Source organism: Oratosquilla oratoria, chromosome 25 (genome assembly GCF_046742065.1).
Source record: "Oratosquilla oratoria isolate Oo_2021 chromosome 25, ASM4674206v1, whole genome shotgun sequence".
Classification (NCBI taxonomy): Eukaryota; Metazoa; Arthropoda; class Malacostraca; order Stomatopoda; family Squillidae; genus Oratosquilla; species Oratosquilla oratoria.
The window spans coordinates 32181938-32200442 of record NC_134801.1 but is presented as its reverse complement, the minus strand read 5'-3'; the positions used below and the strand labels follow the sequence as shown (position 1 = coordinate 32200442).

Sequence of the window (18505 nt, the reverse complement as noted above, 5' to 3'; positions counted from 1 at the left end):
GTTCCTTCACCACTTAGTATTATCATTATCATTAACAATTATTACATTATTATATTACCATTACTGTCATTATTCTTTTTTATTATTATCATTGTTATTACCATTATATTACTATTATTACAATCAATCTAATATAATTATCATTGTTGAGACATTGTGACAAGTTGAAAAAGGTGGAAAAAAGAGTGTCACGGGTCTCTTTCCAAGTTTATTCCTGACCAGTTTCGCTTGTAGCTTCTTCAGAGGAATGTTACTCTGAGAATAAAGCTGGCAGTATACATAGTGGATTGACTCCACATTCCCTCTTAGTGGGGGTCTGTTGGAGTTTACAATAAATTGAAACAGTGTGTGTTGTTCTATAATGTGTTGTAATGTTACATTTTATAATACCATGAGTATGTTATGACTTATGATAAACAAATAAATCATGATGTGAAATGTAACTCAAACTAACAAAACTGAAATCAAACAGTTATATGTGTGGGAATAGTGTCTGAGGTGTCCTAAGATGTGGCACAATGTCACATTTCATGATAATATGAGTATAGTGTGACTTATAATAAACCATGTTTATATAATCTCCCCTTAATACTCACTTCCAGTCTGTTGCCACTCTCTCCCCTTGTACATCTCATCACCTTACTTTTGCCCACATTTATCTTCAACTTCCTTCTTTTGCACACCTTCCAAAACTCTGTCACTAACTTCCTCAATCCCTCCTCTGATCCTGCTACAAGCACAACGTCGTCAGCAAACAACAAATGGCTTATCTCCCACTTTTCTCCATTTTCTTTAACCATGTCCAATCTCTGATCCACTACCTTTGCATTTAGCACCACTCCATCCATGTATAAATTGAACAGCCAGGGCAACATAACATATAGCTGATGAAGTTCCTCCTTTACCTCAAACCACTCACTCTCTCCATTTCTGATTCTAACACAAGATCTACTACTCTTGTAAAAACTAATGACTGCTCTTAACAGCTTTCCTCCTATCCCATATATTTGTAATACCTCCCACAGTGCCTTCCAGTCTATGCTGTCATAAGCTTTTCCAAATCCATACAAGCCCAAAAAACATCCTTACCTTTTCCTAAAGCTTTCTCACATATCTGTCTTTCCACATACATATGGAACATGGAACCGCCAACACCTTCATCGTTTGTGGCCCAAAGAAGAGGAAAATTCTGGGATATATAACAAAAGAAGGAAACCTGGTTTGTATTGAATGGGAGGGGAGAAATTGTGGGTGTCTGAAATGAAATCTCTGCAGTGCTAGTTAAATGGAATAAGACATAATTAGCAAAAAATGAAGGAAAACAAGGAAACATCTGACTTGAACGACTTGATAGCAGAGTCATCTAGTGGCGCCACACCGAAATACAATATAATCATTGTGAAACACCAGCGGCCAAATGGTTATACCATGATGATTCTTTCTCAGGATTCGGTAAGTAGAAAGGAGTTTAAGTTGAATCTTAGATATAGAGGGGGAAATGAGCAAAATTAGAAAATGGTGGGAGAGTAAAATTATGGACTTAAAGAAGGAAATTACTGAACTAATGGATTCCTTAGCGCAAGCTAACATTGAAATTTCTGACCTAAGGAAAACTAACTCGGATCTAAGAAACAAGATTAAGGAAATGAAAAATGATAGAGGTGAAGAATGAAAATGAAAAGAAGAAAATTAATGATACTACCAATTGTGACAACTTAAGAATAGAGATAAATAACAAATAACAAGAAATGACTGAAAAAAATACTTAGGTGAGGAAAGTATCCAAAAGATTAAGAAATGGAAGGAAAACATAGAAAATAAAGAAATTGCCTTCAAAGAAATAGTCCAACAACAAATACAGGAGAATGCAAAAGACACAATTATCCAAGTAGTTAATGAAAAGGCAAACTGGGTCAGAGATGCAGTAGATAGGAAAAAATGTATTGTGGTATATGGACTAAAATAAAAACATGGTCTGGTGAGGTACATGAGAAAAAAGAAGACAAAGAAACAGCAATAGCAATCCTAAAAGAAATTCAGGATGGAGCCCAGGATGTAGAGGACGTTGACGATGTGTATAGAAGTGGTCATTATTCTAAGGAAAGGAATCGACCCCTAAAGAAAAAACTAAGATAACAAATGGTAGTAGAAGACATATTTGAAAAAGTAGATAAGTTGGCAAGGAGTGAACATTATAATAAAATATGGATAAAAAGAGAAATGGGTATTTAGGAAATAGAAAAAGAGAAGACACTAAGAGATGAAGCAAAGAAAAAAAATGTGAAGAGAATGGAGACAGAAAGCAAGGAATTGTACTGAAGAGTAAATGACATGAGACTGAGAAAATGGCACATCAGAATGGGCGAACCAAAAAAAAAAAGATGGCGAAAAGAAAAAATGAAAAGTGGCCTATACTAACATAGACAGATTAATTTCAGGACTGAATGAACTTAATGATTACCTGTTAGAAGAAAAAACAGACATATTGGGAATTGTGGAGACTAAACTAAGGGGTGCAATACCACCCATCAATGTTGGACATGGACTATACAATTACTGGATTAAGAACAGAGACAAGAAACAGGGAGGAGGAATCATGTTCTTATCCAAGAAAAACTTGAATTTGACAAAAATTGTGGAGGGCAAAGGTAATGTAGAACTGATCATGATAAAAGTCGAAGACAAGGCCATGAAAAGTAGAAAGTTTGTGGTGACTTATGTGGGCCCAAAAACAAACGCTTGGAAAGAAAACGAGCATATGAAAATGCTAGAAGATACAAGGCATTCATTTAATGAGATACTAATGGGCAGAGGAAACCTGATAATTATGGGGGACTTCAACTGCAGAGAAATTTGTTGGGAGCACATGACAGTGAAAGGCAGAGAAGACTTGTGGGGTGATGTATTACTGGACATGACCATGGAATATACAATGACACAGTGGGTCAGTGAAAACACCAGATACAGAAATAATGAGGAGCTGTCGAGACTAGATTTAATATTTACAACAGAACATGAAATTGTGGACAAAATCCAATATAAGACACCTTTTGGAAAGTGACCATATACTTATTGAGACTAAACTAAAGGAAGAAATATACATGGAGGGAAATGAAAAGCATAGGAAAGGAAGATTGATGTACAGCAAAATGGACTTTGGAAAACTAAAGAAATTTCATCAGAATGTAAATTGAGGAAAATTTTACATGGAAGAGACAAAAGTGGAAGAGAAATGGGATATCTTGATGGAAAACTACTATGAAGGAGTGAATAGGCACGTGCCACAACAGACACTAGAGTGTACATTAAATGCTGGTTCAACAGAAGATGCAGTGAGGCAAAAGATAGAAGGGACAGAGCGTGGAAAAGATGGAGAAAAGATAAAAAACCTGGAAAATGGCAAGTCTATATAAACTATAGAAATGAGTATGTAAAAGTGCAAAGAGAGGAAAAAAGGAACTATGAAAAAGGCATTATAGATAAATGCAAAGAGGAACCCAAGCTATTCTATTGATACGTGAATGGTAAACTTAACCACTTCCATACGGTGACACCTACGTAGGCGGCATGAGGAGCAAGTGGGTACTCGATGATGCCGACATCGGCATCTTGATTATATCTATTGTAGTTGTACCTACGTAACTTCCATTCTCTCTAAACTGGCTTCATCATATTTTCTATGGTTATCAAAATACACGGGTGAAAGAGAACGAACAATTGAGCACTGACTTTATTTCTTATAATGTGATTATTATGACGCAACATCGCACGTCGGGCAGCTAATGCTGCCAGACATGCGATGTGCCCTGGAGTGAAGAGGTTAAAAACAAAAAGGAAATGGTGAAACTACGCCAAAGAAATATAGCATGCACAGAAGATTTAGGAATGGCCAAAGTCATGAATAATCACTTCAAGTCTGTTTTCACTAGAGAGAAAGCACAATATTGGGACAAAGGAAATGAAATGCAATCTCCCCCCATGAGTGAGATAATAATAACACAAAAAGAAATAATGGAACATCTATCAAACCTTGATGTCAGGAAATCACATGGCCTGGACAGAATTGCAAATTGGATTCTAAAAGAATAAGAAGAACTAATGGACAAAATACAAAACATAATAAGTTGCTCACTTAAAGAAGGAAAAATACCAAAAGACTGGAAAAATGCTAACACTGTACCAATATATAAAGGAGGAAACAAGGAGGAACCAACTAACTATAGACTGGTCTCACTAACAAGCTCTATAGCCAAAATTTGTGAGAAAATCATGAAGGATAGATGGGTAAAACACCTGGCAGAAAATAATATAATAAACCCAAGACAATTTGGGTTCAGACAAGGAAGATCATGTACCACAAACTTAATATGTTTTTACTCAAGACTAATAGACATAGTGTAAGAAATGAATGTATGGGCTGATTGTGCCTTCCTGGACTTACAAAAAGCTTTCGACAATGTACCACACAAAAAATGATTTAAAAAACTGGAACATATAGGAGGGATACAAGGGAACGTACTAAAATGGATGGAGGACTTCCTGATTGGTAGAAAGATGAGAGCAGTACCCAGAGAAAAATATTCAGGTTGGAAAGAGGTGACCAGTGGAGTTCTGCAAGGATATGTATTGGCTCTAATAATGTTTGCTATTTATGTGAATGACATGGATGATGATGTGCAATGTTACATGAGCTTCTTTGCAGACAATGCTAAATTGTTATGGAAAGTAAAAACTGAAATGGATTGCGAATTACTATAGGAAGACCTGAATAAGGTATGGAACTGGAGTCAGAAATGGGAAGTGGACTTCAACATTAAGAAGTGTAGCATAAAGGAGTTTGGAAAAAGTAAAAATAGAATATCAGGACAATATAAAATTGGAACTAAGGAGGTAAAGAAAAAGGGATCCAAAAACATTTTGGGTGTAATTATCTCAAACGACTTGTCCTATGATAAACAGATAAACAAAATTGTCAGAGAATCCTATAACCTGCTAAGATCAATATAAGAGGCATTTACATATTTGGATGAAGAAATTATTAAAAAAATATTGGTCACATTGATAAGGCCTAGACTAGAATATGCGGTGACATTGTGGTCACCCAGTACCAAAAAGAATATAAAGAAAATAGAAAGAATCCAGAGAGCAGCCACAAAAAAGGCCCCTGCACTTGAAAACTTGTCATATGAAGAGAGATTGGCTAAACTGGAGTTACCGACTCTGGAGCAAAGAAGAGAGAGAGGCGACCTACTGACCATCTATAGAATCATGAAAGGCACAGAAATACTTGATAGAGAGGACTTGTTAAATTGGGACAAGAGAAACACAAGAGGACATGGAAAGAAAATAAAAAAAATATAGTTATAGAAGAGATCTGAAGAAAAACAGTTTTCCACATAGAATGGTGGACACTTGGAACAAATTGGATGAAAAAATAGTGTGCGCAAAAACCATTCATGAATTTAAGAGCAAACTAGACACTGCAAGATACAAAGGCAGGACACCACGAGCATAGCTCCCCTTCCCATAAAATACAACTAGGTAAATATAAAAATCTGATCCGTGCGACCCTACCAGTCCTTAACCCACACTGTTCCTCACCAATAATTCCCTCTGTTCTTCTCCTAATCCTCTCAATCAAGACCCTCTCATAAGCCTTCCCAACTACACTTAACAAACTGATCCCTCTGAAACTATTACACTCACACTTGTCCCCTTTTCCCTTGTAAAATGGAATTATACAGGCACTCCTCCAGTCCTCTGACATTCTACCCTCTCTTAAACAGCCAGTCCACCATCATTGTACCTTTTTTTTTCAGACATTCTGCATGACATCCATCCAACCCAAGTGCCTTACCTGCTCTCATTATCTTAACAGCTGCCTTCACTAAATCTTTCCTTATTTCTCCTCCATTTTCCTCACTCATCACTCTCATTTTCTTGGCACTTCCCACTGCAACTACCTTTCCCTCCTATCCTCCTTCACATTTAGCAACTCCCTAAAATACTCTGCCCATCTTCCTCTTAATGCCTTCCCTTCCATTATCATCTCTCCATCTGCACCTTTTACCTTTTCTTCTCTACTTGATTCGCCTCCTCTTCCTCTCTTAATTTCTTTCCAAAACATCTTTTTATTACTTTCAAGATTTTCTGTCATACTCCTCCCCAACTTCACATCTGTTCTCCTCTTTGCCTCCTTTATCTTATGTTTTATTCTCTTCTCTTTTCTTTTTACCTCTCATCCTATTTTGTAACCAATCTGTGAAAGCTCACTTCTTCTCTTCTACAACCTTCTTTGTTTCCTCTTCCCACCACTCACTACCCTTCCCTCTATTTCCTCCCATCCTCTTGGTTCCACACATTATCTTTGCACACCTTGGGACTCCCTCCTTGAACCATCCCCATTCCTCCTCCACTCCTAGTTCTACTCTATCCTTCACTCCCTCCCACTCCTCTCTCAGCTTCTTGTACTCCTTCTCCCTTTCTTTCTCATGTAAGAAGTTCACTCTAAGCACCTCCCTACCTTCTGTCTATTTCCTCTTTCTCCATCTATCCTCAACTCTCAACTTACCTTCCACCAAAAAATTATCTAATGTTCCCCCATTCTCTCCACTTAGAACATGTACATCCTTAACTCTTCTTACTATACTCCTGGTTACCATTATATAGTCCATTAACATTCTATCTATCATCCTTCTATCCACCACCCTCTCCCATGTGTACTTATCCTTGACTTCTTCCTAAACACTATTTGCTATGATCAACTCTCCACTACTTTTACCCACATTTATCTTCAACTTCCTTCTTTCATATACCTTCCAAAACTGTCACTAACTTCTTCAATACCTCCTCTGATCCTGCTACAAGTGCAGTGTTGTCAGCAAACAACAACTGGCTTATCTCGCACTTTTCTCCATTTCCTTTAACCATCTCCAATCCCCAACCCATTACCCTGGGATTTACCTCTCACACCACCCCATTCATGTATAAATTGAAATGTCAAGGCAATATAACATCCCTGGTGAAATCCCATCTTTATCTCAAACCACTCACTCTGTTCATTTCTGATTCTAACACAAGCTCTACTACATACATACATATACCAAGGCTTTTTCCCCCTTACAAGGGAGGTAGCCAAAAAGGAAAAGGAAAAAAATCATTCCCACCCATTCCATCCCTGAAAACACTCCACACCCCTCCACCCTCCCTCTCATCTTAGCACCTCCTAGATGACGGGTCATCCCTGCACCCTGTCCACTGCCCTGGGTCAGAAGCAGTGTCGCAAGACACAGAACATCCACAGCAAGGCCACTTCATTAAATCGGCGACCCCCCCTCTTCGTCCCCCCATATAAAGGAGAGGACGGGGAGAAATCCCTTCGGGCTGCATCAAAATTTTGCTCACACATACTACCTCACCCCACCTCATGCATCACAACATCTTCCATATACAACCATTCTCCATTCACCCCTATCTTCTGTCCTCTCCCGTCCTTCCTCAACAGACATTCCCCTCTTCCCCAAAGCCTCCTTCACCCCATCCATCCACCTCATCCTAGGACGTCCCTTCATGTTCACTCCCTTCACATCTGCCTTCCATACCTCCTTTACTAGTTTTTCTTCACTCATTCTTTCCATATGTCCAAACCATCCTAACACTCTTTCATCAACCCTATCTCCCAACTTCCTTTCCACCCCTGTTCTCCTCCTCACCTCACTCACTCTCTCCATTTCTAATATTGACACAAGCTCTACTACTCTCATAAAAACTCTTGACAGCTCCTAGAAGCTTTCCTCCTATCCCGTATATCCGTATAACCTCCCACAGTGCCTTTCTGTTTAACCTGTCTTAAGCCTTTTCCAGATCCATAAAGGCCCAAAAAACATCCTTCCCCTTTCCTATAGCTTTCTCACATATCTGTCTTACCACAAAAATCTGATCTACACAACCTCTACCTGTCCTAAATCCACACTGTTCCTCACCAATTACTCCCTCTGTTCCTCTCCTAATCCTCTCAATCAAAATCCTCCCATAAGCCTTCCCAACTACACTTAACAAGCTAATCCCTCTGAAACTACTACATTCACACTTGTCCCCTTTTCCCTTGTAAAGTGGAACTATACAAGCACTCCCCCAGTCCTCCGGTCCTCTACCTTCTCTCCCACATTAAATAACCTCACCAACCAGTCCACCATCACTGTACCTCCTTTTTTAAGACATTCTGCATGGCATCCATCCACACCAGGTGCCTTACCTGCTTTCATCATCTTAACTGCTGCCTTCACTTCATCCTTCCTTATTTCTCCTCCATTTTCCTCACTCATCACTCTCATTTTCTTAGCATTTCCCACTGCAGCTATCTTTCCCTCCCTATCCTCCTTCACATTTAGCAACTCCCTAAAATATTCTGCCCATCTTCCCCTTACTGCCTTCTCCTCCATTATCATCTCTCCATCTGCACCTTTTACCTTTTCTTCTCTACTTGATTCGCCTCCTCTTCCTCTCTTAATTTCTTTCCAAAACATCTTTTTATTACTTTTAAAATTTTCTGTCATACTCTTACCCCATTTTACATCTGCTCTCCTCTTTGCCTCCTTTTATCTTTTTCTTTACTTCTCTTTTCTTTTCTTTGTACATCTCATATGACTCCCTCGTCCTATTTTGTAACCAATCTGTGTAAGCTCGCTTCTTCTCTTCTACAACCTTCTTCATTTCCTCATCCCACCATTCACTACCCTTCCTTCTATTTCTTCCCGTCCTTCTTGTTCCACACACCATCTTTGCACACTTTGTGACTCCCTCCTTGAACCATCCCCATTCCTCCTCCACACCTACCTCTACTCTATCCTTCACTCCTCCTTCAGCTTCTTCTTGTACTCCTTCTCCTTTTCCTTTTCATTTAAAGAGTTCACTCTAAGCACCTCCCTACCTTTTGTCCCTTTCCTCTTTCTCCATCTGTCCTCCACTCTCAACTTACCTTCCACCAGAAAATGATCTGATATTCTCCCACCCTCTCCCCTTAGCACATGTACATCCTTAACTCTTCCTATCATAATCCTATTTACCACTAAAGCTCTATCTACCACCCTTCCCTCCACCACCCTCTCCCATGTGTACTTATGCTTGACTTTCTTCTGAAACACTGTATTTGCTATCATCAACTCTCTAGACACATTTCCACCATCAACTCTCCACTACGATTTTTTCCTGGAACTCCACATTTCCCAACCACTCCATCAATTGGATCCTTTCCTACCCTAGCATTAAGGTCTCCCGGTACTATTACATTTACACTTCTCCCTAAACCCTCTATGCACTCATTTAAAGCTCTACTACTCTCGTAAAAACTCTTGACTTCTCTCAAAAGCTTTCCTTCTGAGGTGAGGTGGAGAGCAGAGGTGAAAAGAGTCTGGCAGTAAGGTTGTTCAGAGAATACAGATATGTTTTGGTCATATGGAAAAAACAGTGAGAAAAAAGACTAGGAAAGTGAATGTGGAAAGCAGAGATGAATGGAGGAAACTTACATGGATGAGGAAGGAGGGGAAGGTCACCATGTGATTCACTATGGTCTTGAATCACATGTTGGACCCATAATCAAAAGCTATTTCCCTCCCACATGAGACTTCTGAGCTCATATATGGACAAATATATGGGTTATATTGTGACCTTACAAACACACACACACAATTTCTTGCCCACCAGAGTTGGAATGTTGGCTTGCAGAGCAGCAATGCTGGAATCTTTTCAGCCCTGGGTAGGAGTCAAGCTCAGATTGCTGAATCAAGTGGTCAAGAATGGTGCCACTGCACCGTCAGGCCAGAATGTAATGAAGTGGTGGGGGTAAACCAGTTTTGTCTGTTAAGCCGTGCTTTAGAGATATTGTGCTCTGCTACGTTGCCTCTGACATGAGCTGTGGTGCTGGAGGTGCTGTCTTGCTGCACCACCTCTGACCCAGGTAGTAGGTGGGGGGCAAAGATGACCTTTCATTCACTGAGAACACTGGACATATGTATGTATTGCATGTGAGAAGGTACAAATGAATTTATAATATCATACATTACCTTCATTCCATTAAGGATCTCATTCATGAGCTTGACTCTTTTATCTTTGTTCTTCATTTGTTTTATTTGCAGCTTCTTGACTTTGTTGGCAATGAATCCATTGACAGGAATGAGGACAATCATCACAGCTAACCCAGCAAATACTGATGCTCCTGAAAACAATGAAAAAGAAAGAATAATTACTTCTTCCATGAGAAATTGAAAGGTATGCTTTCACTCAGCCATCCACCTTCTAAACAGGGAAAAGTCCATTAACATATTTTTTCAACTAATTAGCCACTACCTTGAAGGTGATGAGACAAAAATTTAAGTACTACCAAACTGTAAAATACAGGAGGGACAAGTATCTGCCAGTAGTGGCCCTGAAAGATGGATGGCAGGGAGAATCACACCCCTGGTGCATATTTTTAAATTGTGTCAACCCCACCCACACACACACACTGCTACCACTTTAGGCTGACACTTGGTCTCTGTACTAGGCCCTTGATATCTATTAACTTCAACTGTATCCCCTCCACCATTTTACAATAGAAGAGGTAACAACTAGCAACTGCTCCCTTCTTCCTACTACTTTCAGTCAATGGCACCAAAATAAGGATACCAAGGATGAGATGGTTGGATAGGGTGAAAGGGGCATTGAGCAAGAGGAGAATGTCTGTTGAACAAGGAAGGGAGAAGGCGGGAGATAGGGATGAGTGGAGAGTGACTGTGTGTAGATGTGATACTGTTATGCAAGGGAGGGGTGGGGATGGGGGGTAGCGGTTGCTTATGTTATGAGTGATATTTTGACGCAACCCAAAAGGATTTCTCGCTGTCTTCTCTTTTTCTGAATGAGGGGACAGCGAGGGGGGGGTTGCTGAGTAAATGAAGCGGCCTTGCTGTGGATGTACTGTGTCTTGTTACATTACTTCTGATCCAAGGCAGTGGGCAGGATACAGGTATGACTAGTCATCCATGAGGGGCTAAGATGCAAGGGGGAAAGGGTGATGAATGGGAGGGGAAAGAATGGTGGATGGTGAGTGGAATGTGTGGGAGTAGGTACATGCCTTTGACTTGGCTACCTCCCTTATAAGGCAGAAAAAGCTCTTTGTATATAGATAGACAGGGACAGAAATAGTCCCACACAAATACAACACAAACAGTCCAATGTTTTTTTCTCTGAAAGATCTATGGGAGGACCTGAGGAGCAATGTTGGCCATTGTGGGGCTATTGGTTTCCAGTCAGTGAAACTCAAGGCAACAATTATTACTGTATTATACATGAGAGCAGTTATACTTGTGGGATTCCATCACATTTTCTGTACTGTACTGGGGTACTGACTACATGGTGGAGGGGAGTGGAGTGTATTTAGGGATGGAATGGGTGGGAATGATTTTATGCCTTTTTCTTTTTGGCTACCTCCCTTGTAAAAGGGAAAAAGCCTTGGCGTATGTACTTTCGGGACTGTTTTGGCTACCCCTATATTTTATGCATCTGGTGGCCCAGTGGAACACTATAAAAATAATGATCTATATCACAACATATACCTCCGCTTGCTATTTTTACATGCATCTGCATACTCCTTTAGAATTTACCTAGTTGTAATTTACCTAGTTGTGATATACGGGAGGGGAGCTATGCTTGTGCTGACCCGTCTTTGTATCTCTCCGCATCAAGTTTTATCTTAAAATCTTGTATAGTGTTTGCACATACTGTTTTGTTGTCTAATTTGTTCCATGTATTTATCGCTCTGTGTGGGAAACTGTTCCTTTTCAAGTTTTTTCTATAACTATCCTTTTTCAGTATTTTTCCATGTCCTCTTGTTTTACCGTTGTCCCACACTAAAAAGTCGTTCCTGTGTAAAACTTTCATTCCTTTCATTATTCTGTAGATAGTCAGCAAAATCTCCTCTTTCTCTTCTTTGTTCCAGAGTTGGTAGATTCAATTTGGACAGTCTTTGCTCATATGTTAGCTCAGTGAGAGTCAGTGCCAGTTTGGTTGTCGCTCTTTGTAATCTTTCTAGTTTCTTAATATTTTTTTTTGTACTGGGTGTCCAAAGTGATGCTGCATACTCAAGTTTTGGTCTTATTAGTGTAATTAGTATTTTCTTTATCATTTCTTCATCCATATAAGCAAATGCCACTTTGATTGACCTCAATAAGTTGTAGGTTTCTCCGAATATTTTATCTGTATGCTTATCTGGTTTCATGTCCTTTCCAATCATCACTCCAAGATCTTTTTCCGAGTTTGCTTTTTTTTATTTTTTCTCCCCCAAATCTGTAATCTTTTGATATTCTGTTTTTACTTTTTCCAAATTCCATTATACTGCATTTCTTTATATTAAATTTTACTTCCCACTTTTGAGTCCAATTCCAGATCGTGTCCAGATCTTGTTGCAGAGTTACAGTCCTCTTTTGTTTTTACCTTCTTTAGTAATTTTGCATCATCTGCAAAGAAATTCATATAGCACTCCACGCTTTCATTCATGTCATTAATGTATACGGCGAACATGATTGGGGCCAGTACTGATCCTTGCGGGACACCGCTTTTTACTTCTTCCCAGTTGGAGAATTTTTCTCTAATTACAACTCTCATTTTCCTCCCAATCAGGAAGTCTTTCATCCATTCCAATAATTTTCCTCTGATGCCACCTTTTGACTCTATCTTCTTTATTAGTTTCCTATGTGGTACCTTATCAAATGCTTTTTGCAGGTCCAGAAAAGCATAGTCCGCCCACCTATCTCTTTCTTGTATTATGTCTATTAATCTTGAGTAAAAGCAAATCAAATTTGTTGTACATGATCTCCCTTGTCTGAATCCAAATTGATTTGGGTTCAGTATAGATTTTTCTTCCAGGTATTTAACCCATCTGTTTTTGACAACTCTTTCACAAATTTTTGCTATTGTGCTTGTTAGTGAGACCGGTCTGTAGTTAGATGGATCTTCCTTATCACCTCCCTTATAAATTGGTACAATGTTTGCCTTCTTCCAGTCCAATGGCACTTTTCCTTCTTTAAGTGAGAATTTAATTATATTATATATTTTGTCAGTTAATTCTTCCATACATTCTTTGAGTATCTAGTTTGCAATTCCGTCTGGGCCACGTGGTTTTCTGACATCAAGGGTTTTAATTTAGTCACTGATTTCTTTTTGTGTTACGTTTATTTCTTTCAGTGCTGGGGATAATTCTCTCTCTCTTTCTACAATGTTAGGCGAGTTTTCTATTGTGAATACTGATCTGAAGAGGTTGTTCATAATTTCAGCCATTTCCAGTTCTTCTGTATATTCCTTTTTATCTTGGCGCAGTTTTTCTATTTCTTGTTTGTTTTTCAGTTTTCCATTTACATACTTGTAAAATAGTTTGGGTTCTTCCTTACATTTGTCTATTATCTTTTTTTCGTAATTTCTCTTTTCATCTCTGCGTATTTTTACATATTCGTTTCTTAGTTTGATGTATGTTTGCCATTTGCTTGGTTTCTTATCTCTTTTCCATTTTTTCCAAGCTTTGTCTCTTTTGTCCTTAGCTTCACTACATCTTTTGTTGTACCAGCTCTTTATGTATGTTTTTTCTATTTTTTGTTGTGGTACATATTTGTTCACTCCTTCATTATAAATTTCTTTTAGTATGTTCCATTTTTCTTCTATCCCTGTATCTTCGTTTTGGAATTTTTCCCAGTTTGCATTGCGAAAGAATGTTTTAAGTTTCTCAAAGTTTGTTTTGTTATACATAGGTCTTCCTATTCTATGTTTATCATTTTTGCTTTGATCCATTTGTTCTTTCAATTCCATTTCTATTAGTACGTGGTCACTTTTTCCTATCGGAGTTTTGTAATCAATTTTTTCGATAATCTCAGGTTCTGTCATAAGTATTAAGTCTAATTTTGAGGGTTCTTCATTTCCTCTGTATCTAGTATTTTCTCTAATCCACTGGGTCATTGTGTATTCAATGGTCAAGTCAAGGAGTACATTGCCCCAGTGTTTCTCTCCCCCCTTCACTGTCATTTCTTCCCAACATATTTCTTTTGAATTAAAGTCACCCATAATTACTGTATTTCCTCCATCTTTCAGTATTTCAATTAATTCATCTTTTGTATCTTCTAGTAACTCGGAATGATTCCTTTCTGTCCAGGCTTGTGTTTTAGGAGGTACATATACCACTGCAAATTTTCTTTTCTTCATTTGTTTACCTTTGACTTGTACCATAATTGATTCTACATTATTTTTTCCTTCAGTTATTTTTGTTACATTTAAATCTTTCTTGGTCAAAATTAGAACTCCTCCACCCAGCTCTCTGACATACTCCCACACATTACCTCTATCTTAGCTCCTCATGTATGAGGGGTCATTCCTGTCCCCCATCCACTGCTCATGTCAGAGGCTATGCAGTAAGACAAAACACCTCCACAGCAAAGTTCAACAGCTGAAGCTGGCTTACCTCCACTACTTCATTAAATAGTGACCTCAACCCCTCTCATGGACTCAAGAAATTACAGTGCACACAAGAAATCCCTTTGGACTGTATTAATTTCTCATCCATTTACAATCCCTCTACAATCACATCTATCACTTGTCCTCTCCCTTCCCCGTTTGAGACTCCTCTTTTATTTAAATATATATATATATAAATATATATATATATATATAAATATATATATATATATATTCATAGTGTAAATGGGCAGGAGGTTTTCCCTCAAGCATACTTCATTAAAATGAATGGCAAGCTTGTTATGACAGAGCTTCTTGTCGTATTTTTCTCTCTTTCTTAGAGTGATCTTGCCTTCTGTAGGCAGTAACCTTAATAAATCTCCACAACATGACATACGGAGATTTATTAAGGTTACTGCCTACAGAAGGCAATATCACTCTAAGAAAGAGAGAAAAATACTACAAGAAGCTCTGTCATAACACGCTTGCCATTCATTTTAATGATATATATATATATATTATATATATATATATACAAATATAATACATAAAAAGATGTTTTGGAAGGAAATTAAGAGAGAAAGGGGAGGTGAATCATGTGAAAAAGAATAGGTAAAAGGTGCAGATAGAGATGACAATGGAAGAGGCGGTGATATGAGGTAAGAGGGAGATGGGCAGAATATTTTAGGGAGTTGCTAAATGTGAAGGAAGATAGGGTGGGAAAGGTAGTTGCAGTGGGAGGTGCTAAGAAAATGACAGTGATGAATGAGGAAAATGGGGGAGAAATAAGAAAAGATTAGGCACAAGTAGTTATTAAAATGATGAAAGCAGGCAAGGCACCTGGGTTAGATGGGTGATATGCAGTGTCTAAAAAAGGGAGGTACAGTGATAGTGGACTGACTGGTGAGGTAAACAACCTCACCAGTCAGTCCACTATCACTGTACCTCCCTGCCTAAAAGAGGGTAGAGTGCTGAAAGACTGGAGGAGTGCCTGTATAGTTCCACTTTACAAGGGAAAAGGAGAAAAGAGTGTGTAGTGGTAGTTTCAGAGGGATCAGTTTGTTGAGTTTAGTTGGGAAGGGTTATGGGAGGGTTTTGATTGAGAGGATTAGGAGAGGAACAGATGGAGAAGTTGGTGAGGAACAGTGTGGGTTTAAGAAATGCAGGGGTTGCATGGATCAGATTTTTGTAGTAAAGCAGATATGTAAGAAAACTTTAGGGAAAGGTAAGGATGCTTTTGGGCCTTTATGAATTTGGAAAAGGCTTATGACAGGGTAGACAGGAAGGCACTACGGGAGGTTTTGGAGATATGTGGGATTGGGGGAAAGCTGTTAAGAGCAGTCAAGAGTTTTTACAAGTGTAGTAAAGCCTGTGTTAGAATTAGAAATGGAGAGAGTGGCTTCAGGTAAAGGTGGGATTTCATCAGGGATGTGTCATGTTGCCATGGCTGTTCAATATGTACATAGATGGGGTAGTGTGGGAGGTAAATGCAAGGGTAATGGGCAGGGGACTAGAGATGGTTAAAGAATATGGAGAAAAATGGGAGATAAGCCAGTTGTTTGGTGATGACAATGCACTAGTAGCAGGATCAGAGGAAGGATTAAAGAAGTTGGTGATTAAGTTTGGGAAAGTGTGCAAAAGGAGGAAATTACAGATAAATGAGGGTAAAAGTAAGGTGATGAGATGGCAGCAAATTGGAAACGAGTATTAAGGGAGAGAGGCTCAAGGAAGTAGATAATTTTAGATATTTGGGGGCACATAAGGTGGGGAAGGGAGGAGTGGAAGTGATGGTACAATGTGGATTGAAAGAAGCAAGAAAATGCCTTGGGGGATAAAAAAGTGTAATGAGAAATAGACATTTGGAAATGGATACTAAGAGGAGATTGTATGACAGTACTGTATGGGGCAGAAATATGAAACATAAGAGAGGAAGAGTTTAAATGTGTTTAAGATGAAATGTCTAAGAAGTATAGTAAGATTTACTAGATAAGAGATGAGGAGGTGAGGAGGAGAGCAGGGGTGGAAAAGGAGTTGGGAGATAGGGTTGATGAAAATATTGGGATGGTTTGCACACATGGAAAGAATCAGTGAAGAAAGATTAGTAAAAGAAGTGTGGAAGCAGCGGCAGCGCCAGGAATTTTTAGTTGGGGAGGCTAAGGGGGGGCTGAGCAAATTTTTGGGGGGCTAATAGTAATATGATAATACACATATATTATCCTCATTTCAGAAGGGGAGGGTTTTAATGGTTGGGCTAGCACTGATGGCTGACAAATCTGTAGCCCTGGCAATTAAAAATTCCACTTAATAAAATTATTTCAATGAGTGTTTTAAATTTTCAATTTGCTCATTTCAGTTGGGGGGGCTAATAGGGGGGCTGGCCACTTTTTTTGGGGGGTGCTAAAGCCCCCCCAAGCCCCCCCCCTGGCACCGCCACTGTGTGGAAGGCAGAGGTGGATGGAGTGAACATGAGGGGGCAACCAAGGATGAGATGGATGGATGGGGTAAAAGGGGTATTGAGAAAGAGGGGGATGTCTGATGAGGAAGGGAGAAGACAGAAGTAGGGCTGAGTGGAGAATAGTTGTGTACAAATGATGCTATGATGCATGGAAGGGAGTGGGTGGGGGATGGAGGGGTTAGGGAGTGGCTGTGTGTGAATGATATTTTGATGCAGCCCAAAGGGATTTCTCCCTGTCTTCTTTTTTTTTTTGCATTAGGGGACAGAGAGGGGATGGGGGTCACCAATCAAATGGAGTGGCTTTGCTGTGGATATGCTGTGTCTTGCTACATTGCTTCTGACCCAGGGCAATGGGTGAGATGCAGGGGTGACCTATCATCCAGGAGTAGCCAAGATGAGAAGGAGGGAGGGGTGGTGAATATGAGTGGAGTGCGTGGGGATTAAATGGGTGGGAGTGGAATTATGCCTCTTGACTTTGGCTACCTTCTTTGTAAGGGGGAAAAAGCCCTTGGTATATGTATGTATGATGTACATACTAGGGTTTTCCCCCTTTACAAGGCAGGCAGCTAAAGTCAAATGGCATAATTCCACATATACAGAAATGGTAAATATAATTCTCATAATTACTTACCTAAGATCCCATAGAGGAAATAGAGGGCTAGACAGATTTGTAATGGGGATGACCATAACATGTTGAGGTATGTAGTTAAATCCATGAATCTCTGAGCATCAACAGACATCAGATTGACTATCTCCCCAACTGTGGATTCTTTCCGGGCTGAGTTAGAAATCTTAAGAGCCTGAAATAAAATACAAATAATTCAAAGTCTGTCTGTTTAAAGATGAAAGTTGTATCAAAATGATACCCTGTACTGGGGTATTGAGTGTATGGAAACATGCAGTAGTGACTGCATGGTAATATGCTGCCAGTGCTATAGGGACTGTTTTAGGGCACCCCTACAGACCAGTCACACGTCATCTGTCTATGTTAGAGAAAAACCTATACTCATAAATGAATGATTATACTTTTGTACTATAGCTGTTCATCCTTTATGCTGTTCCCTTGAAATTGCCCTTTACCACTTCTATGACTACCTCTTTTGAATTCCACTGTGGAGAGGGAGAGGAAATTCTGCCTCTGTGTTTCCCATGCATGTCAAAGAGTGATGAGACTGAGGATCCTATTCTCTGTATGTTCGTCCTACAAGTAGTCATGGCATAAGAGGGTCTGGGAGGAAGACAGCAACCAGGAACCTCATAACTGGATCATTAAATATGCATGGTTGTCCTACAGATGATTTAAAAAAGGGAAGAGATGAATGGTTTGTGAGCAGGAAGATGGGGAGGGGAGAGTTTGAGTTTGGTAGTGTGATGGAGTGAGTGTTGAGTGTGATGAGAGGGTGAAGGACAGAAGGAGTGGCTCTGCTGGTAAGTGATGAGACAGGAAAGTGCATGGTGGAGTGGGGGTGTCTCTGAGATTAATGCGAGTGAAAATGAAACCTCAATCCCCTATTCATAAATCTTGCAAGGAGACCAATGATGAGTACCTGCATAAGTAGGCCCTGCAATATGAGCATCAGT

General features: G+C 39.4%; 1 protein-coding gene across 5 annotated transcripts in view; it reads right to left on the bottom strand.

Annotated features, from left to right (window-relative positions):
- MRP (Multidrug-Resistance like Protein 1) overlaps positions 1-18505 on the bottom strand; it is a 160893-nt gene that overhangs the window by 104744 nt on the left and 37644 nt on the right. For all 5 annotated transcript variants that reach the window (XM_076208602.1, XM_076208600.1, XM_076208599.1 and 2 more), the window contains exons 10-11: positions 17556-17724; positions 10062-10213 (exon numbers count right to left, since the gene is read on the bottom strand). In XM_076208602.1, the coding sequence (XP_076064717.1) occupies positions 10062-10213; positions 17556-17724 (321 nt within the window). The remainder of the gene's footprint in view (positions 1-10061; positions 10214-17555; positions 17725-18505) is intronic.